Genomic DNA, 19,867 nt, shown 5'->3' on the forward strand with positions numbered 1-19,867 from the left:
GAGTGCCTCCAGAGGGATAACCCTAACTTAACCTAAAGTGCAAAGTCCAAGACTGGAGCAGTATTGTACAAGTTAGCATGTATGTGTAACTTACTGTCTCAGCGCACTAATTAACTGAACTCATGCGATGGTGCCACTCTCCAACGCGCCTTTACACTTAGCGATGCACCAGCGATCCCGACCACGATATGACCCCGTCAGGATGCTGGTGCATCGCTAAATGGTCGCTAGTGAGCTGCCAAACAGGCAGATCTCACTAGCGATGCAGCAGCGGTCGCTCTTACCTTTCAGACGCTGCAAGGGTGACTGTCTTCCGCTTGAGTCCATGGCTCGCTCGTCGGCGCCAGCAGGAAGCCGACGACGAGAAATGGACCAGCGCGATCAGCGATAGCCGGTCGGAGGTAAGTATCACATGTAGCGATATCACTAGCAATATCGCTGTTGCGTCACAATATCGGTGACGCTTTAGCGATATTGCTTTGTGTAAAGCCCCCTTTATAGACCTCTCCATTCTTTGTAGGTCTTGCGTAATCGTCATTGTGTCAAATACTTGATTTTTGAGAGGTGACGTTTTTAACAAGGTGACGTTTTTAGCAAGGTGTCACTTTTAGGTATTTTGTGTCAAATAGCCCCCCAAAGTCATGTCAAATGTGATGTGGTCCCTAAAAAAAAAAAAATAATCTTGGTTTTGTAAGTATGGATACAGTTGCATCCGATTTTATTCAGGGCTGTGTGAGCAAACAAGTTGGACTTGTCTAATCGTAGGAACTACCAGAAGTCTATGCTGCTGTTGTATGTAGCTAATAGAGCATGACACAACTGAAAAGCATTGTAGCTTAGTACTGTTTTTGGCTTAGAGCAAGACTAGCTGGTCACTGTTGTGTAGTCTATAAATGTACAGGACAATGGTTAGAGATGTTAAATTATAGCTTTCGCAAGCATGTTTAAAGGGATGTTATTGTCTTTGACATTTATCGCGATATGTTATAATTGTCTGATATGGGCAACAGTTCGGGGCTCTCCACCAATCCAGTTCCCACGATCTACATAGAAAGTACAATGTTACGTTAATGATAATGTTATCCAGTAATTGTAACTTTTTTTTTTTTTTTGTTTAGCTATGAACCAGAGTTATTTCCAGGACTTATTTACAGAATGATCAAGCCAAGAATTGTTCTACTGATTTTCGTGTCTGGAAAGGTTGTATTGACTGGTAAGTCAAAAGCATAAGCAATGTGTCTGGAAGGGGTTGTCTGCTGCTTGCGAAAACCCCTTATTAAATATATTGGGGCCCCCTATAAAATAAAAATGCTATATACTCGCCAAACATGCACTGCTCCAGTGATGTTGGCGCCATGTTTCCTGATACTCGTGTGATTGCGAGAATGCAGCGTTTACGTGAGTCCCGCGGGACACAATGTGTACAATGTCATATGAGCATCTGGAGTCGCGGCCATGATATTGCTAAAACCGTGCTGATCAGCATGTGAAAATTCATTGTGGATTTTTGTTTTATATAAGGCACGGTTGCATTTGCAAAGTGTCCACTTGGAAATATATAATATAAAAACAAGGAATCAAATAATTATTTACCTCACTAATATATGCGATTTATATATTTAAAAGCAGTGTATGTATATGTGTGTGTGTGTATATCTATAATAATAAATGCCCTAACCAGCTTCCGGTTGTAACAACTTCCGTCCAGTTGTAACCGGTGACGTCACCACACACACGCACATGTTAACCCTCAACACACCACACCGCCTCAACACACACTCCTCTCACCTTTCACCTCCACTCATGTCCACTCACTCTTTCACTCCACATACGTTCCTTTCTCTCACTCCGTTTCTCATACTCACACCGTCATCGTCGCTGCCCCGACATCTTCCTCCGCCGCCGCGATCCAGGATCCAGACGTTCTCCAGGCCGCCGACATGTTCTTGCGGGACGCCATCTTGGATGTCGTGAAATCCCGCGAGATTCAAGATGGCGTCGCCGCAACAATATGTCGCTGGCGTGGACGACATCGGGATCCAAAAAGATGGAGTCGGCGAAATCTCGCGAGATTACGCCGACGCCATTTTGGATCCCGATGTCGCCCATGCCAGCGACATGTTGCGGCGACGCCATCTTGAATATCGCGGGACTTCACGACATCCAAGATGGCGTCCCGCAAGAATATGTCGCTGGCGTGGGCGACATCGGGATCCAAAATGGCGTCGACGTAATCTCGCGAGATTTCGCCGACGCCATCTTTTTGGATCCCGATGTCGTCCACGCCAGCGACATGTTGTTGCGGCGACGCTATCTTGAATATCGCGGGATTTCACGAAATCCAAGATGGCGTCCCGCAAGAACATGTCGGCGGCCTGGAGAACGTCTAGATCCTGGATCGCGGCGGCGGAGGAAGATGTCGGGGCAGCGACGATGACTGTGTGAGTATGAGAAACGGAGTGAGAGAAAGGAACGTATGTGGAGTGAAAGAGTGAGTGGAGGTGAAAGGTGAGAGGAGTGTGTGTTGAGGCGGTGTGGTGTGTTGAGGGTTAACATGGCAAGAGGTGTTAACGACGTCGGCGAAATCTCGCGAGATTTCGCCGACGCCATCTTGCATTCGTGAAATTGCGTCATTTACCTCACGCCGACTTGCTGTGCGGACGCTTGGCATTGCCTGTACCACCATAACTACTGCTGCCTTGGTCCTATGCCTGTTTACTGCCGGTGTCTAATTACTGGACCAATTTGCCTGTACCGCCATAACTACTGCTGCCTTGCTCCTCTGCCGGTGTCTAATTACAGGGCTAATTTGCCTCTACCGCCATAACTACTGCTACCTTGCTCCTCTGCCGGTGTCTAATTACAGGGCCAATTTGCCTATACCGCCATAACTACTGCTGCCTTGCTCCTCTGCCGGTGTCTAATTACAGGGCCAATTTGCCTCTACCGCCATAACTACTGCTGCCTTGCTCCTCTGCCGGTGTCTAACTACAGGGCCAATTTGCCACTACCACTTCATAACTACTGCTGGGCAATTACAGGGTCAATTAGTATCTGTTTACTCTACAATACTCCAGGACGCCTTCTTCACTGCCAGATAACTCCTTTACCTGTGCCAACATAAGTCATAACAAAAAGTATGCCAATGCCAGTGAAATGAAAGCAGCTTTAGCACTACGACAAAAACAACGCCGTGCTAATGAGACTCCTGAGGAAAAGCATCATCGCCTTGAGAAGATTAAGGCTTATAAACGCCGTCGCCTCACACACGAATCCCCTAACTCTAAATCCATAAGATTGGCTGAAGAAGCCTCTGCACGCCGTCACCGCCGACAACAGACGGCCTCTTCCTCATCATTATTATTAGACTCAAAACAGGATGCTTCCACATCAGCATGTGGAACAATTTACTGCTACACTTCATCCCATATGCCGTTCACTGACATAACTAATCAGCAATCTGTTTCTGCCCTATCAATACCACCATTCAATACCGATGCACAGTATGCCAATGCCAGTGAAAGGAAAGCAGCTTTAGCACTACGACAAAAACAACGCCGTGCTAATGAGACTCCTGAGGAAAAACAGCATCGACTTGACAAGATTAAGGCTTATAAACACCGTCGTCTCACACACGAATCCCCTAACTCTAAATATATTACATTGGCTAAAGAAGCCTCTACACGCCATCACCGCCAACAACAGACGGCTTCTTCCTCATCATTATTAGTAGACTCACAACAGGATGCTTCCACATCAGCATGTGGAACAAGTTACTACCACACTTCATCCTATATGCCATTCACTGACATAACTAATCAGCAATCTGTTTCTTCCCTATCAATACCACCATTAGTCAATACCAACGCACAGTTTCTTCACATACAAGCTGCTGTTAGCCCGCAGAAAGTGCAACCAAGACAAATATACGTTGGTCTCAAAACTAGGCGCACCCCATCGGTTGGACATGCACTTCTACTACAACCTCACATTTTCACTAATGATGAAAATAGTATTACCGAACACAGCTGTGGTGACATGACCCATGTATGTGAGCATTGCGAAGCTTTGCATTTTGTAGCAGAGATACCTTCTGATAACAACTTTACGCTCTGCTGTCAGAAGGGTAAAGTCCATGTACCCATACTACAATATCCTGATGTCTTTACACGTTTGCTGAAAGGGCAAAGTGAATTTAGCAAAAATTTCATGGATAATATTCGAAGTATTAACAGTTCCTTTGCTTTTGCCTCCATGGGTGCAAATATTTCACCACCTCCTGGATATGGCCCACACTGTTTCCGCATACATGGCCAGATCTATCATAGAACTGGAACACTACATCCCTCAGATGACCAGCAACGCGCATTTGCCCAACTTTACATTCTCGATACCACTACCACAAACGAACAACGCTTACGATGTAAAGAAAATCAAAAATGTCATCCTACATTGATGAACATTATTGCCCTTCAAATCCAAACTATTAATCCTTTTGTGGAAGCTTATCAAATGTTACGTGATGTGGAGAACAAGAAAAAATTAAATCTCTACAAAACGGAACTGTCATGCCAAACATCACTATGGCTATTAAACAAGATCGTACTCAAGACCCTCGACGCTACAATAATCCCACTGTCAGTGAAGTAGCAGTCGTGTTTCAAAATGACAATGGTGAGCCACTAATGTCCACTCGCACGATTTCAGAATACTCAAGATGGCATGGCCGCAAGAACATGTCGCCGGCGTGGACAATGTCGGGATCCAGGATGGCGCCGGCGGAAGATGATTTCGGGGATCGTGGAGCAGCGACTATGACGGTGTGAGTATGAGAGACGGAGTGAGAGAAAGGGTCGTATGTGGAGTGAAAGTGAATGGACGTGAGTGGAGATGGTGAAAGGTGAGAGGAGTGTGTGTTGAGGAGGTGTGTGTGTATTGAGGGTTAACATGGCAAGAGGTGTGTCACTATCCTCTCGATGCGATAGCATCGGGCCTTAATCTAGTATGTGTATATGTATGTGTGTGTATATATATATATATATATATATATATATATATATATATATATATAATATATGCATATGTATATATAGTGGCTACAAGTAGTATTCAACCCCCTTAAGATTTAGCAGGTTTACACATTCGGAATTAACTTGGCATTGTGACATTTGGACTGTAGATCAGCCTGGAAGTGTGAAATGCACTGCAGCAAAAAAGAATGTTATTTCTTTGTTTAATTTTTTTTTACGTTGTGAAAAGTTTATTCAGAGGGTCATTTATTATTCAACCCCTCAAACCACCAGAATTCTGTTTGGTTCCCCTAAAGTATTAAGAAGTATTTCAGGCACAAAGAACAATGAGCTTCACATGTTTGGATTAATTATCTTTTTCCAGCCTTTTCTGACTATTTAAGACCCTCCCCAAACTTGTGAACAGCACTCATACATGGTCAACATTGGAAAGACAAACGAGCATTCCAAGGCCATCAGAGACAAGATCGTGGAGGGTCACAAGGCTGGCAAGGGGTGCAAAACCCTTTCCAAGGAGTTGGGCCTACCTGTCTCCACTGTTGGGAGCATCATCCGGAAGTGAAAGGCTTATGGAACTACTGTTAGCCTTCCACGGCCTGGACAGCCTTTGAAAGTTTCCTCCCGTGCCGAGGCCAGGCTTGTCCGAAGAGTCAAGGCTAACCCAAGGACAACAAGGAAGGAGCTCTGGGAAGATCTCATGGCAGTGGGGACATTGGTTTCAGTCAATACCATAAGTAACGATCTACACCGCAATGGACTCCGTTCCAGACGAGCCCGTAAGGTACCTTTACTTTCAAAGCGTCATGTCAAGGCTCGTCTACAGTTTGCTCATGATCACTTGGAGGACTCTGAGACAGACTGGTTCAAGGTTCTCTGGTCTGATGAGACCAAGATCGAGATCTTTGGTGCCAACCACACACGTGACGTTTGGAGACTGGATGGCACTGCATACGACCCCAAGAATACCATCCCTACAGTCAAGCATGGTGGTGGCAGCATCATGCTGTGGGGCTGTTTCTCAGCCAAGGGGCCTGGCCATCTGGTCCGCATCCTTGGGAAGATGGATAGCACGGCCTACCTGGAGATTTTGGCCAAGAACCTCCGCTCCTCCATCAAGGATCTTAAGATGGGTCGTCATTTCATCTTCCAACAAGACAACGACCCAAAGCACACAGCCAAGAAAACCAAGGCCTGGTTCAAGAGGCAAAAAATCAAGGTGTTGGAGTGGCCTAGTCAGTCTCCTGACCTTAACCCAATTGAAAACTTGTGGAAGGAGCTCAAGATTAAAGTCCACATGAGACACCCAAAGAACCTAGATATCTTGGAGAAGATCTGCATGGAGGAGTGGGCCAAGATAACTCCAGAGACCTGTGCCGGCCTGATCAGGTCTTATAAAAGACGATTATTAGCTGTAATTGCAAACAAGGGTTATTCCACAAAATATTAAACCTAGGGGTTGAATAATAATTGACCCACACTTTTATGTTTAAAATTTTTTAACATTTAACTGAGCAACATAACTTTTTGGTTTGTAAGATTTATGCATCTGTTAATAAATCCTGCTCTTGTGTGAAGTTTGAAGGCTCTAACTTATTTGCATCTTATCAAACCTGCTAAATCTGCAGGGGGTTGAATACTACTTGTAGGCACTGTGTGTGTATAGATATAGATAGAGATATATATATATATATATATATATATATATATATATATATATCGTATATACTCGAGTATGAGCCGACCCCCCCCCCCCCTTATTTTGCCACAAAAAACTGGGAAAACTTAATGACTCGTGTATAAGCCGAGGGTGCACAGTGAGTGGCTTCAGTTATCTGCAGTGTGTGGCCCCAGATAATGCTGCACAGTGAGTGGCCCCAGTTATCATGCACAGTGAGTGGCCCCATCAAGTTGCTGCTGCCTCCCTTAAAAAAAAAAAAAAAACCTTTATACTCACCTCAGTCGCTGCCCCCTGCTCATCAGCGTTGCGCTCTGCAGTGACTGTGCAGGTAGAGAGCGATAGCGCTCTCTGACCTGAATGTCACTGCAGAGGACGCAAGACAGTAGAGCGCAGGGACAGGTGAATATGCCCCCCCCCCCCCGGTTCATACTCACCGGGTCCTGGCGCTTGTCTCTGCAGCTCCCCAGCTTGTTCCATGTTGTCGGCGCTGCTATCTTCCTGGTTCAGCGGTCACGTGGTACTCGCTCATTAAATATGCACATATTTAATGAGCGGGTACCATTTGACAGCTGAAGCAGGAAGAGAGCAGCACCGACAACATGGAACAAGCAGGGGAGCTGCAGAGAAGGGTGAGTATGATCTGACACCCCCGCTCCCCCGCCGATTTCCCCCCCCCAGTATATGACTCGTGTATAAGCCGAGAGGGGGGACTTTCAGCCCAAAAAATGGGCTGAAAATCTCGGCTTATACACGAGTATATACGGTATATATACACACTACTGTAGATGGAAGCCTGATGCTATCGCATTGGGAGTGCGGTAATTTCACGATGGGGGCATGCTTTGCAGCGTTGAGAATCTCTCCCCTCCCCCCCATGTGCTCACCCACCACCTATCCACTTTCTCTTTCTCCATGTGCTGACTTCTCCCATCTGTTCTCTCTTCTTTGATCTGTCTACCCCATGTGCTATCCCCCTTGTCTGCTGTCTCTCTCCTTCCTGTGCTGTGTTCTCCCCTCATGTGCTGTCCCGTTTGATCTGTCTCCCCCCTGTGCTCTCTCCCCCCTGTGCGCTTTCTCTCTCCCCCATCTGCTGTCTTTTCTTCTCATGTCATATCTTGTTTGACCTGTGTACCCCATTACTAAACAGTCAGTGCACAGCATGTCAGGAGGAATTTCTATTTAAAGGGGTTTTCCCATGAACGAATGTTCATTTTAACAATTGTCTGTCTGACCATGTACAGAGCATACCACAGCTCCTGGGCAGGGGAGGAAGCAAAAGACAATACTGACATTACAGCAGGGGATCACAGCGACAGCCTCAAAATCTTAATGAATAAGAGATCTGCAAAAAGAAATTAACCAAAATTCCTCCTGACATGTGCGCAAACCTCATCATCAACTACAAAAAACGTCTGACTGCTGTGCTTGCCAACAAGGGTTTCGTCACTAAGTATTAATCTTGTTTGCCAGAGGGATCAAATGCTTATTTCTCACTGAAAAATGCAAATTTATATAATTTATAAAATGTGATATTCTGGATTTTATTTTTGATATTCTATCTCTCAATGTTAAAATTAACCTACCCTTAGGCAGTGTGCCCACGTAGCGATTTTTAAGCGTTTTTGCCGCGATTTTCGGCGCGAAAACGCTGCGAAAACGTTTAAAAATCGTGTGCAGAACGCCCCCCCCATGCATTCCTATGGCATTCTGCACATGCTGAGCTTTTTTCCGCGGCGGAATCGCATCGCGGAAAAAATCGCAGCATGCTCATTCTTTTGTGCGGAATCGCAAAGAATTGCCGCGATTCCGCACCCATAGGAATGCATGAGAATCGCTTACTTCCCGCATGTGGCTATGCCCACCATGCGGGAAGTTAAGCGTCTCATGTGCGGTTGGTACCCACGGTGTGGAGGAGAGGAGACTGTCCTCCAGGCCCTGGGTACCATACCCCTGTAAAAAAAAGAATAAAAAATAAAAAATTGGGGTATATTTACCTTCCGATGTCCCGCGCTGCATTCCCGGCCTAGCGTTCCCAGTAATGCCTTGCAGCAAGGTCCTGTGATGACTTAGTCTCGCGAGATCGCTATAGCAACGCGAGACTACGTCATCACAGGTCTCGCAAGGCATTACTGGGAACGCTGAGGCCCGGGATGGCAGCGCTGGACGCCGGAAGGTAAATATACCCCGATTTTTTTAAAATTTTTTTAACATTATATCTTTTACTATTGATGCCGCATAGGCAGCCTCAATAGGAAAAAGCTGGTCACACTTATCAAACACTATGTTTGACGAGTGTGACCAACCTGTCAATCACTTTCCAAGCGATGCTTCAAATCGCTTGGAAAGTGCTTGAGAAAATCGCGGCAAAATCGCGATCATCGCGGTGAAATCGCGCGGAAAAAAAGCGCGATTTCTGGGAAGGAGTCCGGTTTTTAGTGAGCGTTTTAAAACGCTACGTGGGCACATAGCCTTAAAATTAGACTGTTCATGTCTTTCTCAGTGGGCAAACTTACAAAATCAGTAAGGGATCAAATAATTATTTACTTCACAGTACATCTCCCTTCCCATGCATGTGATTACTCGAGACCCAGACAGGCGCTTGTCTTGGTCTGAGGATCTCAGAAGTACAGCTAGGACGTATAGTATTTCTATATAAATATATAACACTAGATTATGGCCCGATGCTATCGCATGAGGAGGATACGATAGCATCACACCTCTTGCCATGTTAACCCTCAACACACACACTCGTCTCACCTTTCACCATCTCCACTCACTCCTTCACTCCACATACAACCCCTTCTCTCACTCCGTCTCTCATACTCACGCCGTCATCGCCGCTGCTCCACGATCCCCGACATCATCTTGCGCTGGCGCCATCCTGGATCCAGACGTTGTCCACTCCGGCGACATGTTCTTGAGGCGACGCCATCTTGAGTATCGTGAAATACCGTGATAGTCAAGATGGCGTCGCCGCAAGGACATGTCGCCGGCGTGGGCGACATCGGGATCCGAAATGGCGTCGGCGAAATCTCGCGATATTTCACCGACGCCATTTTGGATCCCGACGTCCTCCACGCCGGCGACATGTTCTTGCGGCGACGCCATCTTGACTATCGCGGGATTTCGCCGATCCAAAATGGCGTCGCCGCAAGAACATGTCGCCGGCGTGGAGGACGTCTGGATCCAGGATGGCGCCGGCGGAAGATGATGTCGGGGATTGTGGATCAGCGGCGATGACGGCGTGAGTATGAGAGACGGAGTGAGAGAAAGGGTCGTATGTGGAGTGAAAGAGTGGACGTGAGTGGAGATGGTGAAAGGTGTGAGGAGTGTGTGTTGAGGGTTAACATGGAAAGCGGTGTGCGGTGACGTCACCGGTTACAACTGGACGGAAGTTGTTACAACCAGAAGCTGCTTAGGGCAATTATTATTATAGATGGCACAACCGTTGGTGCTCATGTAGGGTCCCAAACAGGAATATAAAGTTAATGAAACTTGGCACTCAATGGATGAATTAGAAGTGATTTTTATTGCAGTCCAACACATAGTACATGCAGTGCAGATGTTTCAGTCATGTATCAACCTTCAACAGTGTACTAGAATAAAGATAAGTATATAAGTTAAACCAGAAATTGTGTACATCTGACAATATAATAAATCATAACATGACAACATCTTTAAGGAGATTTCTCCAACATTATATCTCCATAAGTGGATTCCCTCCAAAAAAGGGGTGGAGGGAGTGCAGAAAGAATCAATACCCAATCAGGGATTGCTCAATTCAGGGTAATGTATATAATGTTAAGATTCCTCATTAAACACATTTCAACGTTTTTTTATATTCATATTTAACATTTTTACATTAACATTTTTACAATGAAAATCATTTATAATAAAATCATTTGCTATGTTTGTCACATGTGAGAGGGGAAAAGGGAAGGTAAACGGATAAAGGAAAAGGACCTACCCGATTGCAATCAGAAGTGTACTCATTGAGTCCCAAAACACTCAAACACTGAAGGGCGTTGTTCCTCCAATGTCTGCAACATATCACGATGAATATCCTTCGCAGACTTTCCGTGCAGAAACAAGAATTTTATCACTCCTCTGCTCTCATTTGCTGTGAATATCGCATTAGACTTCGCCATTTTGTTTTCCCGCGTGTGTAGAACACTGTTGCCATAAGCTAAAAACACAATTTTGAAAAGATATATTAGACACACAAGGCTTTCATGTGATTTAACAATTGTTACCATAGAAACAAAAAAAATTACAAAGGCAAAGACTTATCAGCAGCACCTGGTAGAGCACAAAACTTCCTTGAGTCCTATCTGAACCGTGGGCATTGCTGTCTCTTAGCAGGCTGAACCCCCTAGGAACAGGACTGTTTCTTTTTGTTTCTTTGTTTTGCTGTGTTTACTTTCCAGCTTGGTTTATGCTGCTACAATAAACCAAGCATTTTCTTAGAGACAGTGTTCCAGTTATGCCTCTTGTTTTCATCCGAGTGAGGCGCTCTACCACAATGTATAATGGTCAGATATACAAATGTAATAGTGGTAGGACATAGGGTATAAACAGAACATATGGTCACACCTAATTAGTAGCACCACTCCAGGGCTGCAATAAAATCACTGGAGATGTGCTTTAATTCTTTCATATTTTATTAGAATGAAGCTTTCAAAACCTTTTGTGCTGTGAGGCCTTAATATCATTTGTTATTAAAGTGGACTCTTGTAATTTTTAATTTATGTAATCTTCAGGAATTAAGGATTTTAATCTTGGCTACCAATTATGTGGAGTGATTCGTATTTTAAACACTCAGTAGTGATTTGTTCAATAGAAGTAAGAATGGATTGCATGTCTGAAATGCATGTTTTGTTTTTTTTTAGCTACTATTTAATACACAATTGTAGTTTTTTTTGGGGGGTTTTTTTTTATATGCCGCATTATAAAAAAAAAAAAAAAATCAAATCTTGTGATTCCTGTGAGATGGGTCGTCTGCATGTTGCCAACTTTTCACAAGCTCAATGATCTTTTGTTTAGTTTTTAAATGTATTCTATGACATTAAGCTTTTCTGCAGCAGATTTGGCCCTGCAGAACTGCACGTGATGTACAGTACCATTTAAGGCTATGTAAAACTAAAAAGGCTGTGCACATGCTGCAGATTTTTCTGCGCAGATTTGGTGCAGAATAAAAGAAGCAGCATGTCTCTTCTTTTGTGCGGTTTTGCTGCAGTTTTCCACCTGCTCCATTAGGGTATGTGCACACTTTGTGGTTTCTGCTGCGTTTCCGCAGCGTTTTTGGCTCTGCAGAAACGCAGCAGATTCTGCTGCGTTGTACAGTACCTTTATTTCCTATGGAAATAAAAAAAAGCTGTGCACATGCTGCGTTTTTTTCCACGCGGTTTTGCTGCGGTTTTCAAAACGCAGCATGTTAATTGTTTAGTGCAGAAACGCTGCAGTTTTACATCTCATCCATTATGAGGTGTAAAACCGCAGATAAACCGCAGGTCTTTGTCCTGCGGATTTACCTGCGGTTTTCTCTACAAAATCCGCAGAGACAAAAAACTATGTGTGCACATACCCTTATAGGAATCTGCAGGTGGAAACTGCAGGGGAAATCCGCGCTAAAACTGCAGGTAAAACGCAGGGCATTTTACCTGCAGATTTAGCAAAATCTGCGCGGAAAATTCCACAGCAGAATCCGCACCGTGTGCACATAGCCTTAAAAGGCTAGTCCACTTTCAGAAAATGTTATGCCATATGCTATGTTGATTATAAAAAAAAAAAAAAAAAAATCCAGACTGAATACTAATGTTTGTCTGTAGCGGTGATGTCACCTAAATGATGAAAGCACTGTAGCCCATCGCTCAGCGATTAGCTGCAACACTCAGAATGACATAACTGCTACAGACAAAAGAAGACGAGTCCAGCATTGGTAAGTAGTGCTGGGTATTTTGTGTTTGTTTTTTTTTCTTTTGTTTTTTTCCTCCTTTCTCAATCATATGATAGTCTTTCTAAAATGTTTTTCTTTTTTAGGTGCTAAAGTTCGAGGAGAGATCTATGAAGCTTTTGAAAACATATATCCCATCCTTAAAGGCTTCAGAAAGACAACATAACCGCTTCTACAGTTTTAACTATTTGTATGTGTTTTTCAATACTGAAGCCTTTTTACCTGGCTTGGCATACCATTATAAGAGATGGACTCTAGTTACATATGGTGTTTCACTGACCTCTATGTTCCTGCCAGTCTGTTTCACATTTTACTTGCCAAATGGTTAACAGAATGCAGATGTCACTTGTTTTAATTATTTAAGGAATGCCTGCTAATGTATTTTACTTAATTTGACCACAATGTATAATTTACAGAAACCAAGTATTTTTAGAGTAATGTTTTTTTGGGTTTTTTTTGTTTTTTTTATATATATATTTTATCTTGAATCTCTTGGCAGGAGCTCAGCTTTTGTAAATATCAAACATGCCACAAAATATTATTCTCCGTATGCATTTTTATTGGTATTCTTAGTCTGCAGAGTGCAGTATTTCATTGTTCATTTTAATGTCATTCTTTTAATTCAGTAAATCCCTTTTACGCCATTGTATGTAAATTGCTCCAATACAGTTTTTATTCTTGTGCCAGAAACATTCCTAAATTTCAGTGTTTAGCTGGGGAAAATAAAACATGACCATTCTCTGAATGTTCTTGCATAAATCGGAATATATTTTCTCTTTTGCAGAGAAACACTGTTGGCATATCCTAAGCAAAGGTAAATGTACTGAGGGCCACCATCAGGGCTTTACTGCCCTTACTGGCACTAAGCCGGCGTGCTGGAATGCCAGGTATCAGCGCAGCCTCGTGTACTAGTTCTCTGCTCCTTTACACTCTGCATAGTGAGGAGCAGAGCACGGGTGGTGTGCGTGGCCATGCAGGGAGTTGCCAGCTGGAGTGTAGCGGGATGCACTTTGACAATACTTACCCCCCTGCACCTGCAGTCAGCAGCACAGCCAGGACCTGAGCGTCCGATCCCTCCCCTCCAGCAGCGTCACAGCTATCAGATTCTGGAGAACCATGGTGGGGCGGGACTAAACGGAGGGAGTGGAGCCACAGACAACCAGGGAGAAAGAGGCAGAAGGAAAGAAAAATAAGAGAGGGAGAAAGAAAAGATGGAAAAAGTGAGGAGAGAGAGACAGAAAACACAACAGAGAGGTAAGACACAGTTGAGAATGTTATATAAAAGACACTAGCTGTAGTGGTGGGATTCAGGGGGCTCTCACCAGTTCAGTATGACACTGCTTGTAAAAGAAATAGCAGGCTGTTGCCCGAACTGTCAAAAAGTGGTACCGCAATCAGGTTTCCTGCACAGCAGTAGTTACTAGCTGCCAGTCAATCAGCTGACGTCAGCGTGCATGTCGCTGGCGTATGATGTCACTGTCATGTGCTGGTGCGTCTGCACCTCAAGTAAATGAAGAGGGTGCCGCAGCCAGGTAAGCAGAATTTTTTTTTTTTTATCTTTTTTTTTTTTTTTTTTTTTTTTTATTAAAAGCCACAGTATGGGAGAAGATATGGGAGCAGGATGGGCGAGCATATGGGAGCTCGTTGGGCAAGATGGGAGAATGGATGAGGGCTCATATGGGAGCAGGATGGGCGAGCATATGGGAGCTTGTTGGGCAAGATGGGAGAATGGATGAGGGCTCATATGGGGTAGGATGGGAGAACATATTGGAGCTCCTATGGGGGCAGGATGGAAGAACATATGGGAGCTAATATGGGGCAGGATAGGAGAATATATAGGAGCTCATTGGGGACAGGATGGGAGAACATAGCTGGAGCCAGGAATGAGACTAAAGGGTGGCAGGATGGGGAATATTTCTGTAGGGGCTAATTAAGGGATATTATAACTGCAGTGATGTATTTTATTTTTGGAGGATACTGTTTTAAACGGGTGGGGGGTCCTGTTACTGTACTGAGCGACACTGTTGCCTTTTATTCTTCATCGGGTGCAGTATAGAAGTTGGGGAAAAAATTAATGTGCTTGGCAAGTGGTGCTCTAGATCAGTGGTCCCCAACCTTTTTTGCACCGGGGACCGGTTTCAAGCAAGACCATTCTTCCATGGCCCGGCAGGGCGGGGATGGAGGTGTGGCAGGGGCGGGGCTTTGGTCATAAGGGGGTGGGGCTATGGACACGGTTGTAGTGTAGCAGTGCATACTTATAATTAAATAACATTTATAATGTGACTCAACTCACCATAGGTTTTGAATAAGTGCTCCATCACCCCCTTCTCCCCATCATTGCCTTCACCCCATCACTCCCTTCTCCCCATCATTGCCTTCTCCCCATCACTGCTGTCTCCCCATCATTGCCTTCACCCCATCACTGCCATCTCTCCATCATTGCCTTCACCCCATCACTGCCATCTCTCCATCATTGCCTTCACCCCATCACTGCCATCTCTCCATCATTGCCTTCACCCCATCACTGCCATCTCTCCATCATTGCCTTCACCCCATCACTGCTGTCTCCCCATCATTGCCTTCACCCCATCACTGCTGTCTCTCCATCATTGCCTTCACCCCATCATTGCCTTTACCCCATTACTGCGGTCTCCCCATCATTGCCTTTACCCCATCACTGCCATCTCCCCATCATTGCCTTCACCCCATCACTGCCATCTCCCCATCATTGCCTTTACCCCATCACTGCCGTCTCCCCATCATTGCCGTCTCCCCATCACTGCCGTCTCCCCATCACTGGCCTTCACCCCATCACTGGCCTTCACCCCATCACTGGCCTTCACCCCATCACTGGCCTTCACCCCATCACTGGCCTTCACCCCATCACTGGCCTTCACCCCATCACTGGCCTTCACCCCATCACTGGCCTTATGTCCCGGCTAGACAGACAGACAGACAGACACCACCTCTCTCCTGTCCGCCGCCCGCGCTTCCTCGCACTGACACAGCAGCGGCCGCACTCCTCTCTGTGTCAGTCAGAGACAGGAAGCGCGGGCAGGAAGCTGGACGGGTCCTTGCAGCTCCGCTCCTGCTATTCACTCTTGCAGGCAGCGGAGCTGCTTGATCGCTCCCTGCCCGCCGCTAAGAGCTGCTGCGCGCCGCCCCAGCCCCCGCTATGCCACTGACCGCCCCTGGCTCCCCTTGTGTCTGCGGACCGGCAAGGGCACTGCAGCGGCCCGGTGCTGGGCCGCGGACCGGCGGTTGGGGACCCCTGCTCTAGATAACTATCTCCTGCACAGACGAGTCCTGGCTACAAGATGAAAAGCGAAGATGGAGGACTTCACCTAAAGATGTCACTGGTGAGTTAGTGTATTACATATAATAATAATCTTTATATAGCGCCAACATATTCCACAGCGCTTTACAGTTTAACAGTTTCAAAACACAAGTCATAAATAACGTTAACAATACAATAATTAAAGTAAAATACGACGACCCTGCTCGTGAGAGCTTACAATCTACAATGAGGTGAGGGAGATGCAAAGTACAGGTGTGTATTTACATTTGTGTATTTACAATGAAGGTCCAGCCATCTTGAGGGAGTGAAGGATGGATGGAGATAGTGAATGGGCTACACACGCACAATTACACATAGAATGACTGTGATTAGTGAACGTGATATGCCGCTCTGAACAAATGTGTTTTGAGGGAGCGCCTAAAACTATGCAAATTGTGGTTAGTCCTAATTTCTTGGGGTAGACCATTCCAGAGGATAGGAGCCGCACGGGAGAAGCCTTGGAGTCGGGAGTGGGAGGTACGGATTAGTGCAGAGGTTAGTTGAAAGTCGTTTGCAGAGCGCAGCGATCGGCTAGGCCGATAGACAGAAATGAGGGAGGAGATGTAGGGGGGTGCCGCACTGTGGAGAGCTTTGTGGGTGAGAACAAGTACTTTGAATTGGATCCTATAATGAATGGGCAGCCAGTGTAATGACTGACGAAGAGCGGACACGTCCGAGTACCGATTAGCCAGATGGATGACCCTGGCCGCTGCATTAAGTATGGACTGGAGAGGGGATAGTCGAGTGACTGGGAGGCCAATTAATAGAGCGTTGCAGTAATCCAGGCGAGAGTGGATCAATGCTACAATGAGGGTTTTTGTTGTTTCCATGGTGAGAAAAGGGCGGATTCTAGAGATGTTCTTTAGGTGTAAGCGGCAAGAGCGGGCAAGAGATTGTATATGGGATGTGAAGGAGAGATTGGTGTCAAATATAACACCCAGACAGTGCACCTGCTGCCGGGGTGTTATTGTGGTACCACCCACAGAGAGGGAAATGTCAGATTTAGGGAGGTTAGTAGACGGGAGAAGTTCAGTTTTGGAGAGGTTGAGTTTCAGATAGAGTGGACATGATATTGGAGACTGCGGACAGTCACTGGCGTTCTGTAGTACAGCGGGGATAAGGTCGGGGGATGACGTATATAATCAGCATAAAGATGGTACTGAAAGCTAAATCTTCTGATGGTCTGTCCAATTGGGGCCGTGTAGAGAGAGAAAAGAAGGGGGCCAAGGATTGAGCCCTGAGGTACCCCGACAGCAAGAGGAAGAGGAGATGATGTGGAGCCAGAGAACAAAACACTGAAGGAGCGGTCAGAGAGATAGGAAGAGAACCAGGAGAGAGCAGTGTCCTTAATGCCTAGTGACTGGAGCCTAGATAGTAGGAGATGGTGGTCAACAGTATCGAAAGCTGCAGATAAGTCAAGAAGAATGAGCAGAGAGTGGTCACCGTTACGTTTTGCTGTCAGAAGGTCATTGGTCACTTTGAGTGCAGTTTCAGTCGAATGTAGGGGGCGGAAGCCGGACTGTGAAAGGTCTAGAAGGGAGTGAGTGGAGAGGTAATGGGTAAGGCGGGAGTAAACTAGGCATTCCAAAAGTTTAGAGATGAAGGGGAGATTGGAGACTGGTCTGTAGTTTGTGCAGGATGGGTTGAGAGCGGGTTTCTTTAGTAATGGAGTAACAATGGCGTGTTTGAAGGAGGATGGGAAAATGCCCGAGAGGGAGAGATTAAAGATTGTAGTTAGGTGGGTGGTGACGACTGGAGGAGATGTGAGGGAATGGGGTCGGTAGTGCATGTAGTCGGACGAGAAGAAGAGAGGAGTCTGGAGACTTCTGTGATGGGATCAAATGTGGAAAGTGAGCCAGGGGAGATGCAGGAAGGGATGGGAGTCGCAGCACTTGGTGGTTGGGAGCAGATTTCCTGACGGATATTTATTTTTTTCTGTAAAGTGGGAGGCCAGGTCATCAGCACAAATGTCTATGATAGGGGCTTGTGCTTTTGGCCTGAGGAGGGAGTGAAAAGTGTTAAGTTTCTTGGGGTTGCTAGTGAGGAGATCAGGGTGGTGAAGTAGGTCTGTTTGGCGAGTTGAAGGGCAGCGTTATAGGTTCTTAGCATAACTTTGAGGTGGATGAAGTCTTCTGGTGTGCGGGTTTTTCTCCATAGGCGTTCAGCACTCCTAGAGCATCGCTGGAGAAGTTGAGTTTGCGATTAGTGTTGAGCATTCTGATACCGCAAATATCGGGTATCGGCCGATATTCACGGTATCGGAATTCCGATACTGAGTTCCGATACTTTTAGCATATCGAATACCGGAATCGGAAGTTCCCATAATGCTATCAGCCAGTTTGATTTGATTCAGCCAATGAGGAATCCTCAGAAGTGTGGGCACATCCTGTTAGGCATGTTAACTAATGGCATGGCTGTGATTGGCTGCTGAAATTGTCATGATACACTATAAAAGCTGCCACCGCCATTTAGGGTTCACTCTGCTGTGAATTCAGTTAGGGACAGGCTGCTGTTCAAGACTGAGGGACAGTTAGAGATAGCGATTTTCCAAATAATATTGTGCTTTACCCAGGCTACATTATCAATCAGTGTGGCTTTCTTTTGCCTTGCAGCGCTGTTCACAGCAGTCTGCAAGGTCTGTGTGAGTGCAGCTCATGCTGTAGTGTGTCCTGCAGCCACCTCTGGTTGTAGGCCGCTCAGCGTGCGTCACTGCCTCATACATATTTTTCTTTTATTGCTGCTCATTTTTCATTAATTCTATTAGTGTGCATCCATCCGTATCCATATACATTGGTTGCAAACACTATAGGAGTAGACGGCGGAGCCTTTCTGCAGCCTTTCAGTGCTAGTGCCCAGTTTTCTGCACTGTTCACGGCTGTCTGAGAGGTCTCTGTGTGTGAGTGCAGCTCACGTTGTAGTGTGTCCTGCAGCCACCTCTGGTTGTAGGCCGCTCAGCGTGCGTCACTGCCTCATACATAGTCCTTTTTTTTTTTTTGTTTTATAGCAGCTCATTTTTCCTGATTTTTTTTGCTCCTATTAGTGTGCTTCCATTTGTATCCATCTACATTGGTTGGTTGCAAACGCTATATAGGAGTAGATAGAGGAGCCTTTTTCTGGCTTGTGCCCTGCAGCCGCAGCCAGATTAGTATTAGCATATTTTTTGGAGCCTCATCTATTGCATTGTAGGTTACCTTCCTGCATTGTAATAGCTCCAAAAAGTTTGTGATACTATCGCTTTCAAATCTTTGGTCACATCCTTTTTGTTTTTTTAAAAAAACAAAGTTCACCAAACACTCCATTTGACAGTTGTGTAGGCCACATTAGCTCATATTAAAGTATAGTCCACACACTTTATAAAATTAGTGTTTCTTATACCTGTTAGCAGCTGTTCAGGAATAAGTACACTAAGCCCCCCCTTTGTACTTTTCTGCCTATCAGTCTACCAAGATGAAGAAGGCAGGGAGTAAGGCACGTGGGTGTGGAGTTGCAGCAGGGAGAGGACGTGGGGATTCTGTGCCTGCTGTGGCAACCAGTGACTCCGCATCCCCCATTTTTACCAGGCAACAGTCCTTTATGCGCAGCTTTGTAGGACCTCGCCGTACCCCACTGCTGCGGGACGAACAAATTGAAGCTGTTGTTGGATGGATGGCAGCTAACGTATCGACTTCCACATCTCAGGGCCAGAGCACTGAAGAGCAACCATCTGTCTCTTCACCACCTGCCAAATTGCCCAGGCAGTCAGAGAGCCCTGTACAGGAGCCATCTCATTCTCTACTTCTGTTCTCTGAATCTGTTGGCTTGGAAAGAGGGGGCCAGCCAAGCAGCATTCTAGAATGTGAAGAAGAGGGAGTATGCAGTGATGCGCAACT

General features: G+C 45.7%; 1 protein-coding gene across 2 annotated transcripts in view; it reads left to right on the forward strand.

Annotated features, from left to right (window-relative positions):
* The window catches only part of TBP (TATA-box binding protein), a 116,965-nt gene extending 103,559 nt beyond the window's left edge, over nucleotides 1–13,406 (forward strand). The window contains exons 7-9 of one of the 2 annotated variants that reach the window (XM_073545106.1): nucleotides 1,119–1,213; nucleotides 4,708–4,822; nucleotides 12,748–13,406. In XM_073545106.1, the coding sequence (XP_073401207.1) occupies nucleotides 1,119–1,213; nucleotides 4,708–4,822; nucleotides 12,748–12,754 (217 nt within the window). In that variant the 3' untranslated portion in view covers nucleotides 12,755–13,406. The remainder of the gene's footprint in view (nucleotides 1–1,118; nucleotides 1,214–4,707; nucleotides 4,823–12,747) is intronic. The other variant, XM_073545107.1, reaches the window with a different exon arrangement.
* The last annotated feature ends 6,461 nt before the right edge of the window (nucleotides 13,407–19,867 follow it).

This window comes from Dendrobates tinctorius, unplaced genomic scaffold (assembly GCF_039654945.1).
Source record: "Dendrobates tinctorius isolate UK_male_01 unplaced genomic scaffold, ASM3965494v1 ptg000140l, whole genome shotgun sequence".
Taxonomy (NCBI): Eukaryota; Metazoa; Chordata; class Amphibia; order Anura; family Dendrobatidae; genus Dendrobates; species Dendrobates tinctorius.